Here is a 22262-nt window from a genome sequence, read left to right on the forward strand (position 1 = left end):
TAACTCCCCAGGGACAAATATCTCTGGAAGAAGATAAGCAATCTTATAAATATTTAAAATGTGCTTTTTGCACAGTGGACAAGTGTTTGGTCTTAATAAAGCCACACGAGGGGCGCCTAGGTGGCGCAGTCGGTTAAGCGTCCGACTTCAGCCAGGTCACGATCTCGCGGTCCGTGAGTTCCAGCCCCGCGTCAGGCTCTGGGCTGATGGCTCCCTCTCTCTCTGCCCCTCCCCCGTTCATGCTCTGTCTCTCTCTGTCCCAAAAATAAATAAACGTTGAAAAAAAAAATTAAGAAAAAAAAATAAATAAAGCCACACGATCCTCAAGCCCAACAGCTGCTGAATGGTCCCTGTGTGGAAGCATGCCCTCTCCAAATCAATATAATACTCACGCTGAGGGTTAAATCAGACCAGCTCTCACAGGCTCTCATGCCCACTACTGCATTAGTGATAACAGTTAACTTCGATCAGGCTTTATTCTGGTTTACTAGGTATTTCACATACACACTCATAGCATTACCTCACATGATCCTCATGACTACTCCATGATGTGGGCATAACAGATCTTACTAGTTTGTTCATCCTGTGAGTTGAGCAAATAGATTCTTCCACACAGTGAGTTGGTGGAGAGCTAGGATTTGACTACACGTCTTCTGTCTCCAAGTTCCAGAGTGGGGAGGGAAGAAACAGCTGAGAAGTAAGCTCCAGTAAACCTAAGGGAAATAATAATCTACTTCTTTCATTTAACCTTTTTTTATTCTTAGCAAATTTCCTTTATTGGCATATTGGTTACATTTTTTTAATGTTTATTTATTTTTGAGCGAAAGAGAGTGAGGGGGGAGGGGCAGAGAGAGAGGGACAGGGATCTGAAGCAGGCTCCACACTGATAGCAGAGAGCTGAAGCGGGGCTGTAACCCACAAACTGCAAGATCACCACCAGAGCCAAAGTTGTACGCTCAACCAACTGAGCCACCCAGGCACCCCTATTGGTTAAATTTTTAAATGGAGATATAAGATAGAGAAGCCAATATTATTTTTTTTGGTGTTTATTTATTTTGAAGTGGGCGGGGGGGCAGTGGGAGAGAGAGAATCCCAAGCAGGCTCTGCACTGACAGGGCTCAATCTCACAAATTGTGAGATCAGGACCTGAGTCAAAATCAAGAGTCAGATACTTAACCCACTGAGCCACCCAGGCACCCCCAATATTATTATAATAAATACCATTACAAATGGGACATTGTTTAAGTTCTGCACCTTGCCTATAACACAGAAAAACCCTCTGCATAAGTATTGGCTCTTAAAAGGGTATAAGTTACAGATAATGGCTCATGCATTGCTATTAAGTCACTTCTTTCTAGAAGTGTTGACTAAGATTCCATGGGATCCAGAAGGCATAAGCACATGGTGTTGCTCAGCCCGCTGGTTAGAAACACTCTCCTTCACCAAACAGGTACTCTCAAAACCTTTTGATGTGGGAAAGTAGTTTTGTAGCTCTAAGCCTTCGAGAATAACTATGAACATTTTTGGCATTCTAATGATCATCTCTAAGGTGTAAGGCATTGAGACATGGAGTGGGACTGCTCTCTACACTAGGGTGTTAGAAATGAACCTGGCTGAAAAGTCCTGAAATTACATAAAGCTTGGCCTGTTTACACCTGTTTTCCTATCAGGCCACTTGTCTGATGGCCCACACTCTTTCCCTGCAGTGTGGTTGAAATGTAAAAACATTATGCTAAGTTAAAGAAGCCAGGCACAAAGGTCACATGTTGTATGATTGCATTTATATAAAATGTCCAGAATAGGTAAATCCATGGAGACAGAAATCAGATTAGTGGTTGCCAGGGGGTATGAGGAGAAGGAGAATGGGGAGTGACTGGTTAATCAGTAGGGATCTCCTTTAGAGATGATGAAATTAGTTTGGAACTAGAGGTGATGGTTGTACAACACTGTGCATGTACTAAATACCAGTGAATGGCACATTATATGAATTTCATGTCAATTGGGGAAGGGGAGGGAAGGGAAGAAACACAAGGGAAGGGAAGAGACCAGATTTAGGAAGATAGCTACTATGGAAAGAGGGCCTTGGATTTGAAGCTAGAGGACCTGAGTTTGAATGCTCTTTCATTTACTGGCTGTGAGATAAAAGATAAGAGAGACCACATTTCTGGGTCTCAGATTCCTCATCTAAAGTGGAGTCAAACAGAGCTGTTGTGAGTCCCAAGTGAGATACCATATGTGAAAACACATAGCATGGGGCTGGACACACAGTTGACACAGTATGTAATTAAACAAACAAAAAAATAACAATGGCAACAGATTTTTAAGGCAGTGCACAAAACACATTTAATTCATATTATAGCTCAAGCAGTTATTATGTAATAGAATAACAGATTAATAATTCATAAGAGATAACCATTATGGCAATTTTCAGTAATCCAAATGCTCTAAAGAACTAGATGCTTTTGTAATTATAGCTCAGAGTTTATTTTTTTGGCATCAAGGTATTAACCTAAATCTAAAAATTAATGTTATGGCAAATTCTTCACTCTAGTTCTGTGTTTGCACTACATCAAAAGTAACAATTTCTTCAATTTATGATGCACATTTTTAAAAGAAAAACCTTAATATCTCTGAAACCAGAAATCCACTGATTGAAAGGGAGGCTGGATCCCTTGAAGGAAATTTTCTCAGTGTCCCTTCAGAGGTGACTTTCAACAACCAGGTGGGTAGGATGACTCATTCTATGGATGTCAACTGCAGTGCTGGTAGAGTGGGCGTGAATGAAATGGTCATGGTGGCAGGGATGGAAGCCAAGCACAGGTTCGTTTTCATCAAATCTAGTAAAGATACTGCCTCTTTGAATAACCAAAACTACCAGTAGTAGAACCCTACACTGCACCTTTGATAAGGCAAATTTCCTCCAAAAGAACAGCTAGCCAATTGGTGGTAGTTTGATTACACTGGACCCTTTCTACTTGTCAAAAGTAGTAATTCATTTTAAAGAGAATTGTGACTTTGGCTTTGAGTCTGCCTTCCCTGACCTCACTGCCTCCACTAGGGTCACTATTCGAAGGCTTATAGCTTGCCTGATCTACCAGTATGAGGTCCTACAGAGTTCTGCAAGAACCAACTTGTTGCACAACACTACAACAGCACAACACTCAACCAAGAGACCCATTTCATGGGAGAGAAGGTACAGTAAAGGGCACATGACCATCATATCCACTAGTCTGACTATGTCTTTAATCATGCAGAAGCAGATTGCCTAGCAGAATAGTGAAATGACCCATTAAAGGATCAGCTAAGGTTCCAACTTGGGACAAAGCCTGGACGGTTGGGGATCCACCTCAGTGAAGTGTACATGCTGAACCAATAGCCAATATATGCCAGTACCCATGTAGCTAGAATACATGGGTATGAGGACCTAGAGGTGTTGGTAGGATTGACCCTTCTCACCATCACAGTGACCTACATTCAGAATTTGAACTGCCTGTCTCTGTTCCTGCCAGAGGTCCTAGTTTTTGGGTGTAAAGACTACTTCCTCCAAGTAAGGGCCTTATGCTATAATGATCACCTGGTTATTTGGGCTCATGATACCAGTAGATGAATGGGCAAACGTAGGAGTTTCTCTCCTGATAGGAATAAAAGAACCATGAGAAGCTATGGTTGCTGCTTTACATCAGCAGCAGTGAGGAGTATGTCTAGAACCCAGGGATTTATCTGGGACATGTCTTGGTTCTTCTGTGACCAGTGATAATGGTGAAATAGGGCAAATATAGCTAAGGGTTTAAAACCCTTGGAGTTGAAAGTCTGGGTCCTTCTTCTAGGCAACCACAGGCCAAAGTCTGGGCAGTGCTGAGAGAAATCTAAAATCAGAGTTGAGGAGAGATATGACTATTAATTACAACCTTGGGATCAGCCACAATAGAGGAGACTTTTGCTTATTTCACAAGCCCTCCTGCATTATGTCTTTGCAAAGATTGCATTTTGAAGGGAGCTCTGTGGCAGATTGGAGTTGTATCCCCCTCTATCTCAGAAAAGACATAAGGTCATTTTATTTTTACAAAACAGAAGGTCCCATATTTTGGTATGAGAGCCAGACATAATTAAAAGCTTGGGAAGGGGAGCCTGGGTGGCTCAGTCGATTGGTTGGTTGGTTTCGGCTCAGGTCATGATTTCATGGTTCATGAGTTTGAACGATGCATATGGCTCTGTGCTGACAGTGTGGAGCCTGCTTAGGATCCTCTCTCCCTTTCTCTCTACTCCTTCTCGACTCACACTGTCTCTGTCTCTCAAAATAAATAAATAAACTTAAAAAAAAAAAAAAAAGAGGGCCTCCTGGGTGGCCCAGTCGGTTGGGTGTCTGACTTCGGCTCAGGTCATGATCTCGCAGTTTGTGAGTTTGAGCCCCGTGTCGGGCTCTGTGCTAATAGCTTAGAGCCTGAAGCCTGCTTCAGATTCTGTATCCCCCTCTCTCTCTGCCCCTCCCCTGCTAATACTCTTTCTCTGTCTCTCAATAATAAATAAACGCAAAAAAAAAAAAAAAAAAAGAAAAAGAAAGAAAGGAAGCAAGCTTGGTAAGATCTGAGTGGTTCATAGGGCGAATTGCATTAAAGAACTCTTAATACATCACTTGAGATCCTCTCAGCCCTACCTGTCCTATTCTAGCCACGCCACAGCCTCCAGATCTATGTGAGTGCTGACTAGCTTCATCCAGGTGCAACCTGACAGAGCTGTACCTCAGCCCTGCCTCTGTTCCCCTCACCTTCCACCCTGGGGCATTTCTGTAAACATCTAGCACTCCATCATTATCCATGCACAAGAAACCTGGAAGGCTGGTGGAGGTAACACCCCAATCTACAAGGTGGGGGCAGGGGGATAAGAACTCATGGATAAAAGTTTCCCTTTCCTCCCTCCTAGAGCAAGGGACCGAGATGCATAGCATTCTCAGGTGGCCATATGGGATCAACAACAACTTGCCTCTAGTAGCAGCAAACTCTCCTTGCCTCCTTTCTTCATGTCACCAACTCACCCTTCTGCTCCTTGGAATCACACTCCCCAGTGATAATTCTCCACAGGCTCTGCTTTCTGGAGAATCCAGGCTAAGACATTACCGACTCCTTTCTTTCACTCAGACTCCACACACTCTGTGAGGAAATCCTGTTGACTTTACCTTCATCATAAATCCAGGACTCAACCATTTCTCACCACCTTCCCTGGTATTAAGCCAGTTGGAGCCATGGTCATTTCTCACTTGATTAACAAATATAGTAGCCTGGGTGCTCCTAGGAAAATGTAAATCAGTTTATGCAATTTTGGGGGTGGAGCTCAACATCCTTAATAGCTATTTATCTCATTCAGAAAAAAAAATATACATGTATGTATTTGTATGCATTTATATTATTTTATACTTATTTAAGGTATATATTTATATTTACATATTTTTAGTGTCTCATAATGACCTACAAGGTACAACGTGCTCTGTCCCCCATAACTCCTCTGATCTCATTTCCTGCAACCCTCTCTGCTTCAGGCACATTTTTCTGCTTGTCACTTACAAACATACTATGCAAGTTCCTCCCATGTCCCCCCCTGACTCTGGGTCTTTCCATTTATTCAGAATTTTCTCCCCCCCACCCCCAGCCCCAGATATCAGCCTGGCTTAGTTTTGGGGGCTCCTTCAGGTCTTTACTCAAATGTCACTTTGTCAGTGAGGCCTTCTCTGACCACTTAAAATGCAACCCCCAGCCTTCCTTCTCCCTGTCCCTCCCTTTATTTTTCTCCATTATACTCATCACCATCTGACATACTATGTGTGTTACTTACTAATATTTTTGGCTATTTCCCCCCTGCTAGAATGTATGATCAAGGAGGTCATTTATTATATCTCTCCATATCTAGAGTAGTACTTGCAAATATTAAGTAATCAATAAATATTTGTTAAAAAGAAAAAAAGAAGAAAGGAAGGAAGAAACACTAACCACAATAAAATGCCACCTATCTAGAGTAAGATTTCCTATCATCTCAAACTTTGGACCATGGCTATGTACCCAAAAATAACTGGAAAGGGTGTTGAGAGAGAAACAGAGCAGCCACAAAGCTCACTAAAGACTGTCACAGGAGAGCCCCTCATTTGTGCCCTCTCTTGAGATCATTTATTTATCGTCATGTACAGATCCTTTCCCTAAAGTTAGCCTTCTAGTTTCCCAGCTCATAAAAAGATTGAAATAACAAAATATAAAGTGACAGTAGCTGGCAATAAGAAAAGACAATTTCAGTCCCTCTCTGGAGTTGAGTAATTATGATAATACTCGGGTGTGGGTAAAATTAAGCTAATGCCTGCAAAAATGTTAGCCAAGAGCTTCATGTATCATATAAATAGAGAGATCATGTTTTTGAAAGAAAAACTGGGACGCAGGGAGCTCTTTCCAGGTGCAAAAGGGGTGTGGAAAGTTTAGCTAAAATGATGAGAAAATATTTGAATTTCTGGAATGTTCTGATGGCAAGATATTTTAAATAGGGCTGTACCAGAAAAAGCCAGGGCAGATTTACATGTCAATACATGTAAGAGAACACTTATAAGATGCTTTAAAAATCACAAAGGTCTGCTTTGTAATTCTAAGAAAAGGATTTGCTCTGAAATTTTCTGACATCCTATATATTCTTAAGGATTCATACAAAAATGAAGAAAGTAAGGAGAGTCTGACATCAAAATGGAACACTGTAAAATCTAATTTGTAGCTCCGAACAAATGGAACCATTTTTACTCATACTTTAAATTTCCTTCAACTATATCTTTTTTTTTTAAATTTTTTTTTCCAACGTTTATTCATTTTTGGGACAGAGAGAGACAGAGCATGAATGGGGGAGGGGCAGAGAGAGAGGGAGACACAGAATCAGAAACAGGCTCCAGGCTCTGAGCCATCAGCCCAGAGCCCGACGCGGGGCTCGAACTCACGGACCGCGAGATCGTGACCTGGCTGAAGTCGGACGCTTAACCGACTGCGCCACCCAGGCGCCCCATTCCTTCAACTATATCTTAATTGCAGTAATAAAAGGCAAAGAATAATTAAGCAAGCAGATTCAGTGAGAATGGAAACAGGAGAGGTAGAAAGGATTTAATGTCAGATATAAGGCATTAGACACTTATAAAATCTGTTTTTAAACAGTGACTTGAAGAATAGCCACACTTAGTGAACTTCTGTGAGAAGAGCCTATTCAAAGGATGAGCTAAGTGTGAGGCATTAAAAAATAATCATAGCAATATAGTCAGGAGAAAAAAAATCACACTCAAAGGTCAAGAAGTTTTTGCTTATTTTTTAGATATATGTTTTAGCGTTCTTTGTAATGCAATAAAAAGATTAAGTCATGGTTAATACCAAATGTATACTGTCACACACAAAAAAGCCAAGTTATTCCAGAATATAATTTCTTAACTTTTTTGGGTGGGGGTTCAAGGACACCTTTAATAATCTGAGGTAAGTTATAGTTTCTCTCAGTCGTGCCCTGATGTACAAATTTTCATTTAATCACAGATTTCCAGGAGGATACACATGGGCTCCTAGGAAGCCCATGAATCTCTGGTTAATAAACCTTCATCTCTAAGGTAATAATTAACATACTTTGTACCATAAGAAAACATTAAAGTAATCAAATAGTTGGATCGATTAAAATTAATGATTTCTCAGTTCTGGAAGGGGGAAAAAACTATTCCAATTAATTGATAAATCCAAATACAATCCACGCATTTAACAACATATGGTAAGTTTTTATGAATTAGTTTTCTCTGTCCACTGCTTCATCAGAGCCAATAGAAGAAAACACTCCAGGATGGCCAGGGTTTGTTCACACAGGTGAAACAGTTAGACATTCTGGATCCAGGCGTCTGAGAATAGGACTGAATGGGCTTGGCCTCTGCAGAGCAGGTCTGGCTGTTGAGGCTGGCTTCTTAAGCACACACAGCACTGCCTCCTAAAGTACTTTACTGGCCTCTTTCAGTGACTGCCATTCTGTACACCATCACTTGAGTCAAATTACTGGGATATTCAAATATAGAGTTGCATTATCCTAAAGGTAGAAGCGAATCCTCTGAGAAGTTACATGTGAAGCCCCGCAAAAAACAGCTACATGATGGAAAAGAATTCAAAATTGTCACTCATTTTTTAGAAGCTAAATAAAAAATAACAAACCCAGAGACTTCAAAGAAGTGTCCTGCTTGCTCTGGATTGCTTCAGGTTGTCCCAGATATCCTGAGGCTCTCTTCTACTTTCCTCTTGCTTAGGGGTGCTACATTTGGAAAGTTGAGGAAGCACTGGTAGAGTCAGTTTCTTGGAGGTGGCTGTTCAAAGGAGCATCTTTCACATGGTTTTTGTATCGTGAAATAGGGTCAGATGGGTGGTGAGGCATGCGGTGCCCCAGCAGATGTCATTTTAATGTCTAAAAACTAGTGTCTCAGGTGGTCAGGAAAAACACTAAACAAAAGTAGAATTTCATCTACCTTAACAGGGCAATAAACCCAAGGACTCTGAAAAAGAATTAACGGGTGTGAAGAACCCAATGGCATGATATTAAGGTGCCTCTGGAGACCTTCATCCACGCATTCATTTATTAAACCAGTATGTAATGACTACCAATCATATGCCAGGCTCTTTCTGGGCACTTGGAATACATAACTGAACAAAGTAAACCACAAAAACAAACCAACACAAAAACCTAGCCCTGTGGGGAAAGATATAAATAAGAAACACAGACAAATTATATCGTATATTAGAAGGTGCCAAGCTCTATGGAATTGTTTTTAAAAGCAGGAATGCTAAATATTAAGTAGAGTGATTACGAAAGCCTTATTGAGAAGGTAACATTTGAACAAAAACTGGAAGGAGGTGAGAGGATAAGCCATGGGAACATCTGGGAAAATAAGGTTTGAGACACAGGGAAGAACCTAATGTGGAAAAGCCTGACAAACATGAGGAACAGCAAGGAGGCCAGTGGAGTAAAAGTTCAATTATGAGTACGAGTAATAAAATAGAAAAAGAAAAAAAAAGAAGGTCTGAATCATGTAGGCCCTTTTGGGCCTCTGTAAGGACTCTGGTTTTTATCTTGAGATAACTAGGAAGCCGAGGAGCGTTGTGAGCAAAGGACGGACGTGACCTGACATTCGTTTTAAAAGATGTCTCTGGCTGCTGTGTGAAGGATAGACTGTGGAGGGCAAGGCTGGATGCAGGAGAGCTGTTTGGTGGCTCCTGCAATAAGCCAGAGGGGAAGATACAAGTATCTTAACAGAGCCAAGGAAATGCAAAATTCAGTTGAAGCCACGAAGGAAGTTCACTACCATGTAGGTGGGGGTTGCAGAATTTAGGCAATACCAAGAGACCAACCCTGTTTAAGTTATTGACTTATAACGTGACAGTTATGTGACAATAAACAAGGCTCAGGATGTCCCAGCATGTCCCGTGGGCCTCTGGACTTAATGGTCTATTAGTAAGATCTATTAGTAATTTATCCTCCAAAATCTAATTTGAGAGTCAAGGGAATGCTCTTAATTACACCTGGATAACAGATGTAAGAGGAGGCTCCTTCTGGATAGGGCAACCCTAACCATAAGGAACCTAGGAAGCCAGTGGACGTTTCCATAAGGAACTGGTATTCTTAACTGGTGGGGGAAGAGCCCAGCTTGCTTAATGAATAAACATCTTTTAATTTGGGAAAATTTAGAATTAAAAATAGAAATGGGGGGGGGTGGGGCACCTGGGTGGCTCAATTGGTTAAGGGTCCGACTCTTGGTTTCAGCTCAAGTTGTGATCTCACAGTTTCAGAGTCCGAGCACCACACTGGGCTCTGCACTGACAGCATGGAGCCTGCTTGGGATTCTGTCTCCCTCTCTCTCTGCCCCTCCCCTGCTTGGTCTCAGTCTCTCTCTCTCTCTCTCTCAAGAATAAATAAATAAACATTAGAAAAAATAGAAATGAGGGGTCCCTGAGTGGCTCAGTCAGTTAAGTGTCTGACTATTGATTTTGGCTCAGGCCATGATCTCACAGTTCATGAGACTGAGCCCCACATCGGGCTCTGCGTTGTGTGGAGCCTGCTTGGGATTCTCTTCTCTCATTCTCTCTCTGACCCTACCCCACTCATGCTCTCTCTCTCAAAATAAATAAACATTAAAAAAAAAAAGAAATAAAAATCTAAGTCAGACCCATAATATTAATTTGTGTTGAATTTAAGAATACTCAATATAGGATGCCTGGGTTGCCCAGTGGTTAAGTGTCTGATTGCGGCTTAGGTCATGATCTGGTTACTCATGGGTTTGGGCCTGGCGTTGGGCTCTGTGCTGACAGCTCAGAGCCTGGAATCTGCTTCGAATTCTGTGTCTCCCTCTCTCTCGCTGCCCCTCTCCTGCTCGTGCTCTGACTCTCTCAAAAGTAAATAGACATTAAAAAAATAAAAATAAAAAAAGAATACTCAATATATATTTGGTATTTTGAGTATTGTGTTATTTAAACTCAGTCTATTGATAGGAATATCTAATAGATTGGCCTTGCAATTTCAATTTAAAATGTATAATTGAATAATTTATATTGACCTGTGATTTAAGTTGAAATGGAAATTATTTTTTACTGAATTTCCTCATAAAGTGTTTACTGGGAGTCAATAAATTAACCGTTCTAAGCGTTCTGTGTGTATCGTAGGGGATGTTGTGCTTCACTGGAAAAGTTTGCATTGACTAGAGCATATTCTTCCAGGATTCTGAGTCTGATTCAATGGGAGCTCTTTCATAATTGTGTAGATTGTAAATAATTGATAGCAATGCAAAATAATTCTGTCTATAGACATGGCAAATTCTGTCCTTTCTGGTAGAGCTTCAGTTGACTTCCCCCATCCCCTGACTATGAAAGAAGTCTTTTGCCTCCATTAGCATGTCCATTTCAATATTCCTCATCTATAAATCTATTTTGTGGATTTTTAACATAATTGCAACATTTTACCAGTTTCTTCACTGTAGTGGGTTGAATAGTGTCCCCCCAAAATTCACAACCACCTGAGCTTCAGAATGTGAGCTTATTTGGAGATAGGGTCTCTGTAAGTGTAATTAGTTAAGTATACATCATCTTGGATTAGCGTGCACCCTAAATCCCATGACTGGTTCCTTATAAGAAGGGGTGGAGGACACACAGAGACTTACACAGAGAAGAAGGTCATGACTGAAGAGACAAAGACTGGCGTCAGGCTGCTACAAGCCAAGGAAAACCAAGGATGGCAGGCAGGCATCAGAAGTTAGGAAGCAAGGAAGGATTCTTTCCTTGAGCCTGCCAGGGTAGCATAGCCTTGTCAGTACCTTGATGTCAGACTTTTAGCTTCCAAAAATATGAGAGAATAAATTTCTGGTGTTTTAAGCCATCCAGTTGTGGGTACTCTGTTATGGCAGCCTTAGGAAACTCAAACAGAGTTAAATAAAATCTTTAAGGTGTTCAATTTATTGCTGTAGGAGACTCATGATTTTACCTTCCTTTGAAAATTATCCTTTAATACCATTAACTCATTCATACCTCCCAGCAATCCAACGAGGCAGGTACTATTATTATCCTCATTTTACAGATGAAGAAACTGAGGTACAGAGCAAATCCTGATAGTGCCCAGAGCATGCCCTCCCCACACGTGGCATCTTGGCACTTTGGATATTTTAAACTGGAGAAATCTAAGAAACTGCTAGTGCAGACAGGGCTATCTGACCCTCTCCTACAGCAGGTCATAAGCCCCCCGCTGTGTGGAAGTGCCTTCCCTACACCCAGAGGAAAGGAGTATCCTTTTCTGCAAAGACGAAAGGAAGGCAAGAGGAATCTGAAGGAATAAACTCGCTGTTTCCCCCAGTTTTCTACACTTAGCTCACCCCCTGTTTTTGTCCTCTCACATTGTTCCATGACTTCCCACTCTTTATCAAACCCGATGTAAAAACAATCAAGGTTAATCGCTTCTTTGGGTCTTCATTTCCTTATTGAGAGTTAAGGAATGCTATTAATTACACCTGGATAACAGGGATAAGTGGAGAATCCTTCTAGATAGGGCAACCCTAACCATAAGGAACCTAGGATGCCAGTGTCCTCACTCCATGTCACATAAAACTTATTTTAAGTAAATATGTGTGCTTTTCTCCTGTTAATCTATTTTCTTTATTGTTGCTACTAGGGGTCCTAGTCAAGGATTTAGAAGAATAGAAGGAAAAATGTTTTTCCCTTCTCTACATTTCCAAAAGTATGCTGAAGAAATGGTAGACCAAGGCATTCAACCATGATGATGTCACTCCAGAGAGAGTGCCCTTAACCATTCTACTCTCCTGCTCCTATAAACAGCACTGGGATGTCTATAAAACTTAGGATTCCTGGTACTAATAAAGCTTAATTTAATAGACTTTCTAGACTTTTCTAAGTATTTGGAAAGCACATTCAAGTGCTTTAAAAGAAAATGTATTATGTTTGTACTCAAACTATTATTTTATTAAATTATTTATTAAAATATTATTAAATTATAAAGTCTTCCATCAAAAAATATGTCTTCCTTAAGGTAATTATTATAATTAAATTTACAAATAAAATAATAAATATATGGAAAACTCAGAAAAGAACTAGTCTTTACATTTATTACTTTAATGAATCAAATATTTGTTTTTAAACAGTTACCCCTAACAAGTCATTTTTTTTTGTTGTTGTTGGCACAAAAGCTGCCTCCAGAATTGGAGAATTGGAGGAAAAACTGACATCACAATTCACCTCGACCTGTACTGTGTCACAAAGAAAGTAGCAATGTATATTGTTGCCCATCAACTCTTTCACCGTTCAGGTTAGAATTCTTCAAAGCTCTTCAAATGAGTAATTCAATCCCCTGGAACACCACTTCCTCACCCTCTACCTCCACACACGCATCTCCTTATGCCTACTAGTTTAGGATCCTACTAGCTTAGGATGTAGCTCATAACATTCCCTGAACCCAGGTTGAAATCAGTTTCCACCCCCCATTCCCACCAAGTACACTCTCAGCACACTTACACAATTATAATTGCATGTTTACGAGATTATTTGATGGATATTCAGCTCCACCCTAGATTGTAAAGACCCCTGAGGACAGGGACATGTTGATGTTGTTCTCTGCCAAGTCCAGAGCGTTAGCACATGTCTGGAATGTAGCCAGTGCTTAATAAACGTTTGCAGGATGAAGGAAGTGATGAGCAATGGTGAGGGCAGATAGCCCCCCTTTGGTGGAAAATGCCCCATTAATATGTGTACTATTAGAAGGACCCAGTTCTTCACCTCCTACTACAGACACCAAAAGTGGGGAAAGGGGACCTCCCTCCTCCTACTCCCCCCAGCAGCTGGGACACAGCAGGTAACCTACGGCAGACAATCAGATGCTTCCATCTAGAATATCACTTTCTGACTGGTGATTCAAAGTGGCAGGAATGGTTGAGACGTTACTGATAGCAGTACACAGACAGCCCAGCAGCTACAGAACTAGGTGCCCAGCACCACAGATGTCCAGTGGCTGTGGTTATGGTGTTGTCTGTGGAGTTGTTCCAACCAGATGGTTGGCTGTGGCTCCAACTCCCTGGCTGCCCTGGGCTCTGGCTTGTTTTAAAAGCCAGGTTCTACAATGATTCTGTAAATTACATGTTATTGTTTCAGAACATTTCTTCCCTCCTTAAGCTAGACAGACCGGGTTTTCTGTTACTTACCATCAAAGACCTTGAGTCACACACACAGAGGAGAAAAAAGAATAATAAATCATGGAGCCCAGAAGCATGAAGTGACACCATCTCTGTAAGACATAGAGTATTTCTGTATTTGGCAAGCATGTGGGTGCTAAAGCAGGGGGCTTCTTTTTAGGTGGGAAATCAAATGCTATTCAGGTTATGACCACTGATTGTGACTAAAACAGTTGTGAAATATGGAATAAATGCACAATTTCCTAAGTGTGGAAACCAAGTATGATGTGAGATTATTTTAGGTGGAACGCCCACATGGCATTAAATAATATTGAATAACAGTGAAAAAGTGATTCCTTTTTCCATGGTTTTTCAATTCTTCTGATACCACCAAGGACAGCATGTTGAATTGGTACCTCTTGAATATTTCTCTAACACTTACACTCTTCCCTTCCTTTAAAATTTAATTTAATTTAATTTTTTTAAATTTTAATTTATTTATTTTGAGAGAGCGAAAGCAGCAAGAGCAGGGGAGACGCAGAGAGAGAGAGAGAGAGAGAGAGGGAGAATCCTAAGCAGGCTCTGCACAGTCAGTGCATGGAGCCTAACCTCATGAACTAGAAGATCATGACCTGAGCCAAAATCAACAGATGCTTAATCAACTGAGCCACCCAGGTGCCCCTATCCCTTTTCCCTTTTAACAAGGGAAAGTCAGCCTCAGGCTTAGAGCATTCACAGGCAATAATCTTGAGCCTAGAATGTAATTATATTTGTGTTTTCAATGTTTTTAGCTTTCTGGGTTACCTCCTAATTACAGCAAGTTATGCTAATTTCCCATTTATAGTCATAATATAAGCTTTCTAAATAAATTTCTTTCAGTTAAAGAAGTGAAATACTTAAAGATACTGAATGTATAATAGCACAGGTGGAACACAGATCTGGCAAAAATCCTGAAGATCAACATCTGTGAGTGTCTTCAGTTTCGAAAATAGTGGGCTAGTCCATCAATTAGAGCCACAGATACAGATGCAGAATGCAAATTAGCAATAATGGAAGCAAAATCCAGAACCTGAAAACAGGAGCTATAACAGCTCCTTCAGAAACATTTCTGAAGGGGGGGATGCCTGGGTGCTTTAGTCAGTTAAGCATCTGGCTCTTGATTTTGGCTCAGGTCATGATTTCATGGTTTGTGGGTTCAAGTCCCACATAGGGCTCTGCACTGACAGTGCTCCTCCTCTCTCTCTCTCTCTCTCTCTCTCTCCTCTCTCTGCCCCTTTGCTGCTCTCGTTCTCTATGTTTCAAAATAAATAAGCTTAAAAAATTAAAAAAAAGAGGGGTGCCTGGGTGGCGCAGTCGGTTAAGCGTCCGACTTCAGCCAGGTCACGATCTCGCCGTCCGTGAGTTCGAGCCCCGCGTCGGGCTCTGGGCTGATGGCTCAGAGCCTGGAGCCTGCTTCCGATTCTGTGTCTCCCTCTCTCTCTGCCCCTCCCCCGTTCATGCTCTGTCTCTCTCTGTCCCAAAAATAAATAAACGTTGAAAAAAAAATTAAAAAAAAGAAACATTTCTGAAGGCACATAAGTGTGTGATGGACAAACCTTCACTCCACTGGAGTTGAAGGAAGTTGGAGGGGGTGAGGTAGTGATTGTCACCATCATGAACCTGAAAGTGGATAGGTCAAAGGACAAGGCAAGGCAAGGTAAGGTGGCACTTTCTTGCGGAAGAATCCACACAAATCCAAAATGAAAATCAAACCCCACCCTCATTCAAAGAAGGGGTAGTCCTCTTGCGCACACAGGTAGCAAATGGCAATTCTCTGAATGAGAGTAATGGGTCCATCTTGCTATCCTTGGTTCTGAGGTGATATGATCTATAATTATATGCCAACATTAAAATTTTTCATTTTATTCTGCTGGGTTCATTTAATTTCCCTTAAATCAGTATTCTCAATCAGGAGGAGCATTTTTTTTTTCCAAACTACCTGCATATCAAAGATTCTAGAATGTTCCACTGGGGAGTGGGAATATCAGCTCTCCCTTACTTCCTACCTAGTTAGAATCACTGTTATAATGAGAGTGAATCATGCTGTCTTAGATGGGGGAAGTAGAGAAGATTCAGAACCACCGTTTCAGTGGAAGTCACAAACAGTGAAACTGTCTCCCATCCATCTACTGAACCACACGGCAAGTGTATGGGTAATGCAGAAAGGGACAGTCTTGTTTACTTTTCAGCACCATAATACATGGATAGAGACTAAGGCTTAGGAAAAAATGCTCTCAGCACCATAATAATTTGTAAAACAGCCAGCCATGGTTACACAGCATCTAGATTCAGAAAAATGGTTGCCACCCAGAACAGGGTTTAAGGTCTGTTTTGTTTCAGCAGGAAATGCCTACTGTAACACAGATACAGTCTTTCTTTTCCTCCCTCCCTCCCATTCTTTCTTTTTCCTTTCCCTCCTTCTTTCTGTTCCTTTTTCTTCCCCTGCCCAACTCTTACTTTTCTAAGTTCTTACACATTTTTCTCTCCTTTCTATTTTTTTTCAAGACCATATTGGAGAAAAGCTGGCAGGGTTAGACCTGCTTTCATCTAAGGGCAGGGGGCTTAAGAGTGCAGCTTGGAGCTATTTCAAATCTTGGCACCACAACTGATTAACTGCATGACATTGAACAAGTGGCCTTGCTTTTTGTGCCTCAGTTTCCCCATCTATAAAACGAGAATAGTAAAATTACCTACTCAGTTGGATTTTGTGAGGAGTCAATTGGTGAGTTTGTGTAAAGTGCTGAGGACAGGAGTAAGCACAATAAAATGGTTAGCTTTACATATTTGACTTCTCTCATAAGCTTTCCTTTGACAAGAGTTCTACTGCCCCCCCCCTCCCTGGCAAGATTTGAAAATCACTTTGCTACTGTTGCAGATGGCTGTGGCCACTGTCTAAACTGGCATGCCTTTTCACCCACACTCTTCATCACTGTCTCTTCTCAGAATAACTTCGTTCTTCAGCACACCATCCCTCCCCTACCCCTACTCCCATTGTTTTCAAGGTCAGATTCTCCCTGCTACTGTTTTTATCAAGTTCTTACTCTTTGTGATCCAGCGAATCCCCTCACTTGCATCATCAGACATCGGAATGCACCTAACTGACGCCCCTCTTTTACTCAGAGGTAAACTTGGGTCTTCCCAAATAAATGACCTCCCCTATTTTCCCAGCTGGTGAGAGGGGCATGAAGAGAACGGTCTCCTGACTCTTAGTCCCTTGCCTTCCTCCAACATTATCCTTTTTCCTCGACATTTGGTGGAACTGTAAACCGATGGCTCCAAGTTCCCCTCCACTGTCAGAGCCATGTTTCTCTCCCATGACTTGAAATTCTACCCCCTTCAAAACTGTCTCTAAAGAAGTGGTGGACGGACAACATCTGAGGCTTGCATATTCATTGGCTCACTTACTCAACAAGCTTTGGCTTGCGCACCAGAAGAGTTCCAGGCCATATGCCAGGTGTGGGGAATTCAGAGTTGAAAGACAGGGTCTCTGTGCTAGAGGTCAATTCTTAAGTTGCTATTAGTGTTATTAATATCTGAAGTGAAAGATTCAGCCAGGCCTGGGCAAAGTGAAGAGCAGCTCTTGAGAAAGGGCAGCTCACGCTTGCATCTTGCACCAGGGTTTTAGCTTTTCCCGTGTTTTGAGTAACTAGGATGGCAGCAATCCCAGGTTTGGGCAGTTGCGTTTTTACTCACTGCACACACACACACACACACACACAGCCCTTTGGCTTACTCTCACGCTCTTTTTGTGCACTTCTGGCCATCTTTGCAGCTGTCCCTGGCCTCTCGATGCTCCCCTCTCCTCTCCCAGGTACTCACAGAGTCTGCGTGCTGGGCGGTAGGCTGGGGATACGGTGAATATCCTTGCAGGTGACTCTGAAGTCATCTTCCTGGTGACACTCGCAGGGCGGAGATGGACACCCTTTCCCCCCCAGGTTCCTGGGCAGGGAGAGAAGTAACGCCAGCTGCAGCAGGGGCGTCTGCCTCATCTTCCAAGGGTCCCAAGGCTAGTTCTTCATCCTCCACTGACGTCTCGTTCCCGGCCCTCTGCGCCTTGGGCTCCCGCGGTCTGGAAGGCAGACGGAGGCGTGGGAGGAGAGAGGACTCGCTGGGGTTGTGACTTCAGCACCCAAGAGGAGGCTGGAGAGGGGAAAGAAGAGGCTCTTAAGTGTTCGGTTTCCCTAGGCAACTCTCCACCCAAACAAGCCTAATTGCTTCACTCCCGTCCCCGGAGCTACGCAGCCCGCTCCGTCGGTTCCCCGACACTCAACACCAATCCGGGCTGTCCCTTCTGCGTTCCAGCCGAGTTCTCTCCAAAGACTAGTTTAGAAGCTGCCTTGTCTCTAAACCCAGTGGGCCGCTTTCCCCGTGGGTAGCTTCCCACGGGCACCGCCTGCCGGGTCCACCGCACGCACTCTAGCCGGAGAAAGTCCCCGCGGCCGGACTGTCCCGGGGCGGACGGGGGTCCTGCAGAACTTCAGCTTCTCCCCGCCTTAGATGCCTCTGCGGAGAGTCGGCGGCGGACACGCGTCGGTGGCCACCCGGAGTGCGGCTGCAGCCGGGCGCGACACCCCGGGCAGATCGTCGTTGCCCGCCGACTTCCTCGCAAACCTGGATCGCAGGGCGCGACCCGCCACACGCACCGAAACCTGGGCGCTGAGTCGCCTGGCCGCGCGGGGCTCTCCAGGCAGCAGCGCGCTCTGCGAAGCGGGCTAGGAACTGCGCTCGGGGGCCATCTGCCGTGCACAACGGGGAACTGCAGGAACAGTGTCGTGCGTGCTCTGATCCCAACTCCGAATCCAGCTTTGTCATTAGATTTGAAGCTGGCCGGTCATTCCTGGTCTGCTCAGGAATTTTATTGAACCACATTCCGCACCACCACCACCCCCAAGATGGGAAGAAAAAGGATACATAAGTTATCTTCTACTCATCATTCTTCGCACAGTAGCCAAAACGATAGTTTAAAATATAAATCAGATTGTCCCAATTTCCCTCTTAAAAGCCTTCGCTTGCTTATGTATTCTTCTTGGAGTAAAGAGAATATCAGCTCCTCACATACTGTGAGATTCTATTTATATGTTCTTCTGGGACAAGGACAGGTAATGGAAATCCAAATAACGATTAGAGATTGACTAGGAAAAAAAAAATAGGAATGAACTCACAGGGGTTATGGGAATGTTCTATATCTTAATTAGACTGGAGGTTAAAAGGATGTGTACATTTGTTAAAAGTCATTGCACTCTACATTTAAAATATGTGTATTTCAAAGTTTATAGGCTTTTATTAATAATCACCCCAAAATGGAAACACCCCAAAATTCCTTTGACTAGGTAATGGGTGAACAGTGACACATCCGTACCATGGAATACTCACCCACAGGAAGAAAGAAGAAAGAAAGAAAGAAAGAAGAAAGAAAGAAAGAAAGAAAGAAAGAAAGAAAGAAAGAAGAAAGAAAGAAAGAAAGAAAGAAAGAAAGAAGAAAGAAGAAAGATTACTTGTAAATTCTTTAGCCTAACCAATAAGGTCCTACTATAGGGGCTGGTAGGCTTTTCCTATAAAGAACCATATAGTAAATATTTTATCACATTTTCTCCTCCTCTTCTTTTTTCATACAACCCTCTACAAATATAAGAGCCATTCTTAGCTTGTAGGCTGTACCAAAGTAGGCCTGGGGCAGGCTTTGACCTGAAAGCCAAAGTTTGCTGATCCCTGCTTTTCAAGGTCCACCCCCTACCATCACTTTGCTGGACCTCGAACAAGTTTCTTATCACCTCTGGGATTTGCTGTCGCTGGACCTCTATGCTGGAACATGTCCCCAGATCTTCAGATTATTCAAATCTTGCTTTAAACACCAATGCCTCAGAAAGTTTTCCTCTGAAAATCCTGTCTAAAGTACTGTCTCCCCTGATCATATTATCTTGTTTCACTGTCACTTATCATTGGGTGTTGTTATTGAGTAGTTCACTCATTTATTGCCTGTCTCTTTCTGCTCTCCCCTCCCCATCAAAATATAAGCTTTCAGTGAGCTAATCAGGAAAGAAGCAAAAAAGACACAAATTACCAGTATCAGGTATGAGAGAGTTGATATTAGAACATATTATACAAGCTATGAAGAGGATGATGAGAATGCTATGAACACATTTATGCCAATAATTTTAAATTTATTAATGTTCTCAAAGAAGCATAGATTTGTTTCATAATTCTATATTGTTTTTCTATGTTCCATCTAATTGATAAATGCTCTGATCTTTATTGTTTGTTGTTTTTTTTATTTTTTATTTTTTGCATCCACTGGGTTTGATTTTCCTTCTTAGTTTCTTAAGGCTGAAGGCATTGATTTGAGACTTCTTTCTTTGATAATATTATAGATATATTGTGCTATATTTTCCCTGTAAGTACTAATCTCATAAATTTTGATATCTTGTAAATTTATTTTCATTCAGCTTACAATACTTTCTAATTTTCAAAAATTTCTTCTTTGATTCATGGGTTATTTAGAAGTGTGTTAGTTTCCAAATATTTGGTGATTTTCCAGAAATTGTTCTGTTACTGATTTCTAAAAATATTCCATTTAGAGAAAAAATACAGTTTTTATGACTCGAAAATGTTTAAGTTCAGTGACACTTGTATTATGATTCAGAATGTGGTCTATTTTGATAAATGCTCTGTGTACATTTGGGAAAACAAGTGTATTCTGCTGCTGTTGAGGCATGCATTCTGTAAATATCAGTAGGTCATACGGTTGATAACGTTATGTATTTTTTATGATTTTTCTACTTATTATATCAACTACGATTTATGGGTACTGAGTATTTTTTACTACATTGGGGATTTTTCTTTTTTTCTATTGCATTTCTGTCAGTTTTTGCTTCATGTATATTGACATCCTATACATAGATGTTTAGAACTCTTATTTTCTTGGTAAATTGATGCCCATACCATTATTAAATGGGCTTCTTTATTTTGGTAATATCCTTTGTTTTTTAATCTACTTATTGATAGGCCCAATCCAACTTTCTTTTGATTAGCATTACCACGCTATTGTTTTTCAATATGTTATTTTAACCTCTTTATGTCTTTATATTTAAAGTGCATTTCTTACACATACCACAGTTAGGTTTGCTCTCAATCTGGCAATCTCTATCTTTTATTTTGGTTGTATAGATCATTTACATTTGATGTCATTATCGATAATAAGTTTAAGTTCATAATCTTGCTACTAGTCTCATATTTGTTTCACCTGGTTTTGGTTTTGCTTTTTTTCCCCCCTTTTTTGTAAAAACCTTTTTTGGGATTAATTCAGGAAATTTCATCATTCCATTTTATCTTCTCTGTTGACTCATAGCTATAACTCTTTGTCTAGTTATTATTGTGGTTGTATTAGGGTTTATAGCATACATCTTTAAGCTATTATAGTCTGCCTTCAGTTGATATTACACTACTTTATGTATGATCTAAGTACTTGACTTTCATTTTTTCTCTCCTAGGGCCTTTTTTTGCTTCTGCTGCCAGGAATTTTACTCATGCATAAGTTACAAGCACTACAATACATTGTTATTTGTAAGATAGTCAATTATGTTTTAAAGAAACTTAAATCATAAGACTTGAATTAGCATTTCTTGTAGTACACATCAGTTAGCTATGAATGATTTCAGCTTTTGTGTGCCTGAAAAAGCATTCATTTTGCCTTTATTTTTCAAGTATATCATTGCTATGTATAGAATTATCGATTGATAGTATTTTTCTCTTTCAGTATTCAAAAACTATTGCTCGATTGTTTTGTTGCTTGCACTGTTTCCAAAGAAAATATTCTGTCATAACTTTCTTTGTTCTTTTGTAACACACTTTTTTCCCCCTCCCTCAGGCTGCTTTTAAGACTTTCATTATCATTGGTTGAGAGTAATTGGATTACCATGTGCCTTGATGTATTTTTCTTCATATTACTTCTGTAGTATTTTGAGGTTCTTGGATTTGCATATTTGTGGTTTTCATCAAATTTGAAAAAAATTTAGATATCATTTCTTCATATTTTTCTATCCCCTATGTCTCTCTGCTCTTTTGAGAGGATTCTGATTATTACACTTCTATTAGGCTGATTAAAGTTGTCTCACAAAGAGGTCAACTGATATTTATTTCATTAGAAATATTTTTTCTCTGTTTTTCATTTTGGATAGTTTCTTTTGCTATGTCTTCAAATTCAGGATTCTTTTTTCTTCCTGAAATAGTTGATCTGCCACTAATCCTATCAGTATATATTTCATCTCAGGTGAAGTTTTCATATCTAGAATTTCAGATTAAGCCTTTTCCATATTTTGCCTATCTCTGTAACTTCTTGGACATAAAAACCACAGTAACTATTTTGATGTCTGTATTTTTTTAATGCTGTAACAAAGTATCACAAATTCGATGGCTTAAAACAACAGAAAAATATGGGCTCCTGGGTGGCTCAGTCAGTTGAGCGTCAACTCTTGATTTTACCTCAGGTCATGAACACATGGTTCGTGAGATCAAATCCTGCATAGGGCTCTGTGTT

The 22262-nt window shown here is 41.1% G+C and overlaps 1 protein-coding gene across 5 annotated transcripts in view; it reads right to left on the reverse strand.

Annotated features, from left to right (window-relative positions):
* Window positions 1-18409, reverse strand: part of TSHR (thyroid stimulating hormone receptor) — a 161248-nt gene extending 142839 nt beyond the window's left edge. For 2 of the 5 annotated variants that reach the window (XM_086709097.1, XM_086709095.1), the window contains exons 1-2: window positions 18145-18405; window positions 17549-17869 (exon numbers count right to left, since the gene is read on the reverse strand). In XM_086709097.1, the coding sequence (XP_086565223.1) occupies window positions 17549-17718 (170 nt within the window). In that variant the 5' untranslated portion in view covers window positions 17719-17869; window positions 18145-18405. Of the gene's footprint in view, window positions 1-17548; window positions 17870-18144 lie in introns of those variants that run through there. The other 3 variants (XM_086709096.1, XM_086709094.1, XM_086709098.1) reach the window with 3 other exon arrangements.
* Between the last annotated feature and the right edge of the window lie 3853 nt (window positions 18410-22262).

Source organism: Puma concolor, chromosome B3, assembly GCF_028749965.1.
Source record: "Puma concolor isolate L17-30 chromosome B3, mPumCon1.1.hap2, whole genome shotgun sequence".
Classification (NCBI taxonomy): Eukaryota; Metazoa; Chordata; class Mammalia; order Carnivora; family Felidae; genus Puma; species Puma concolor.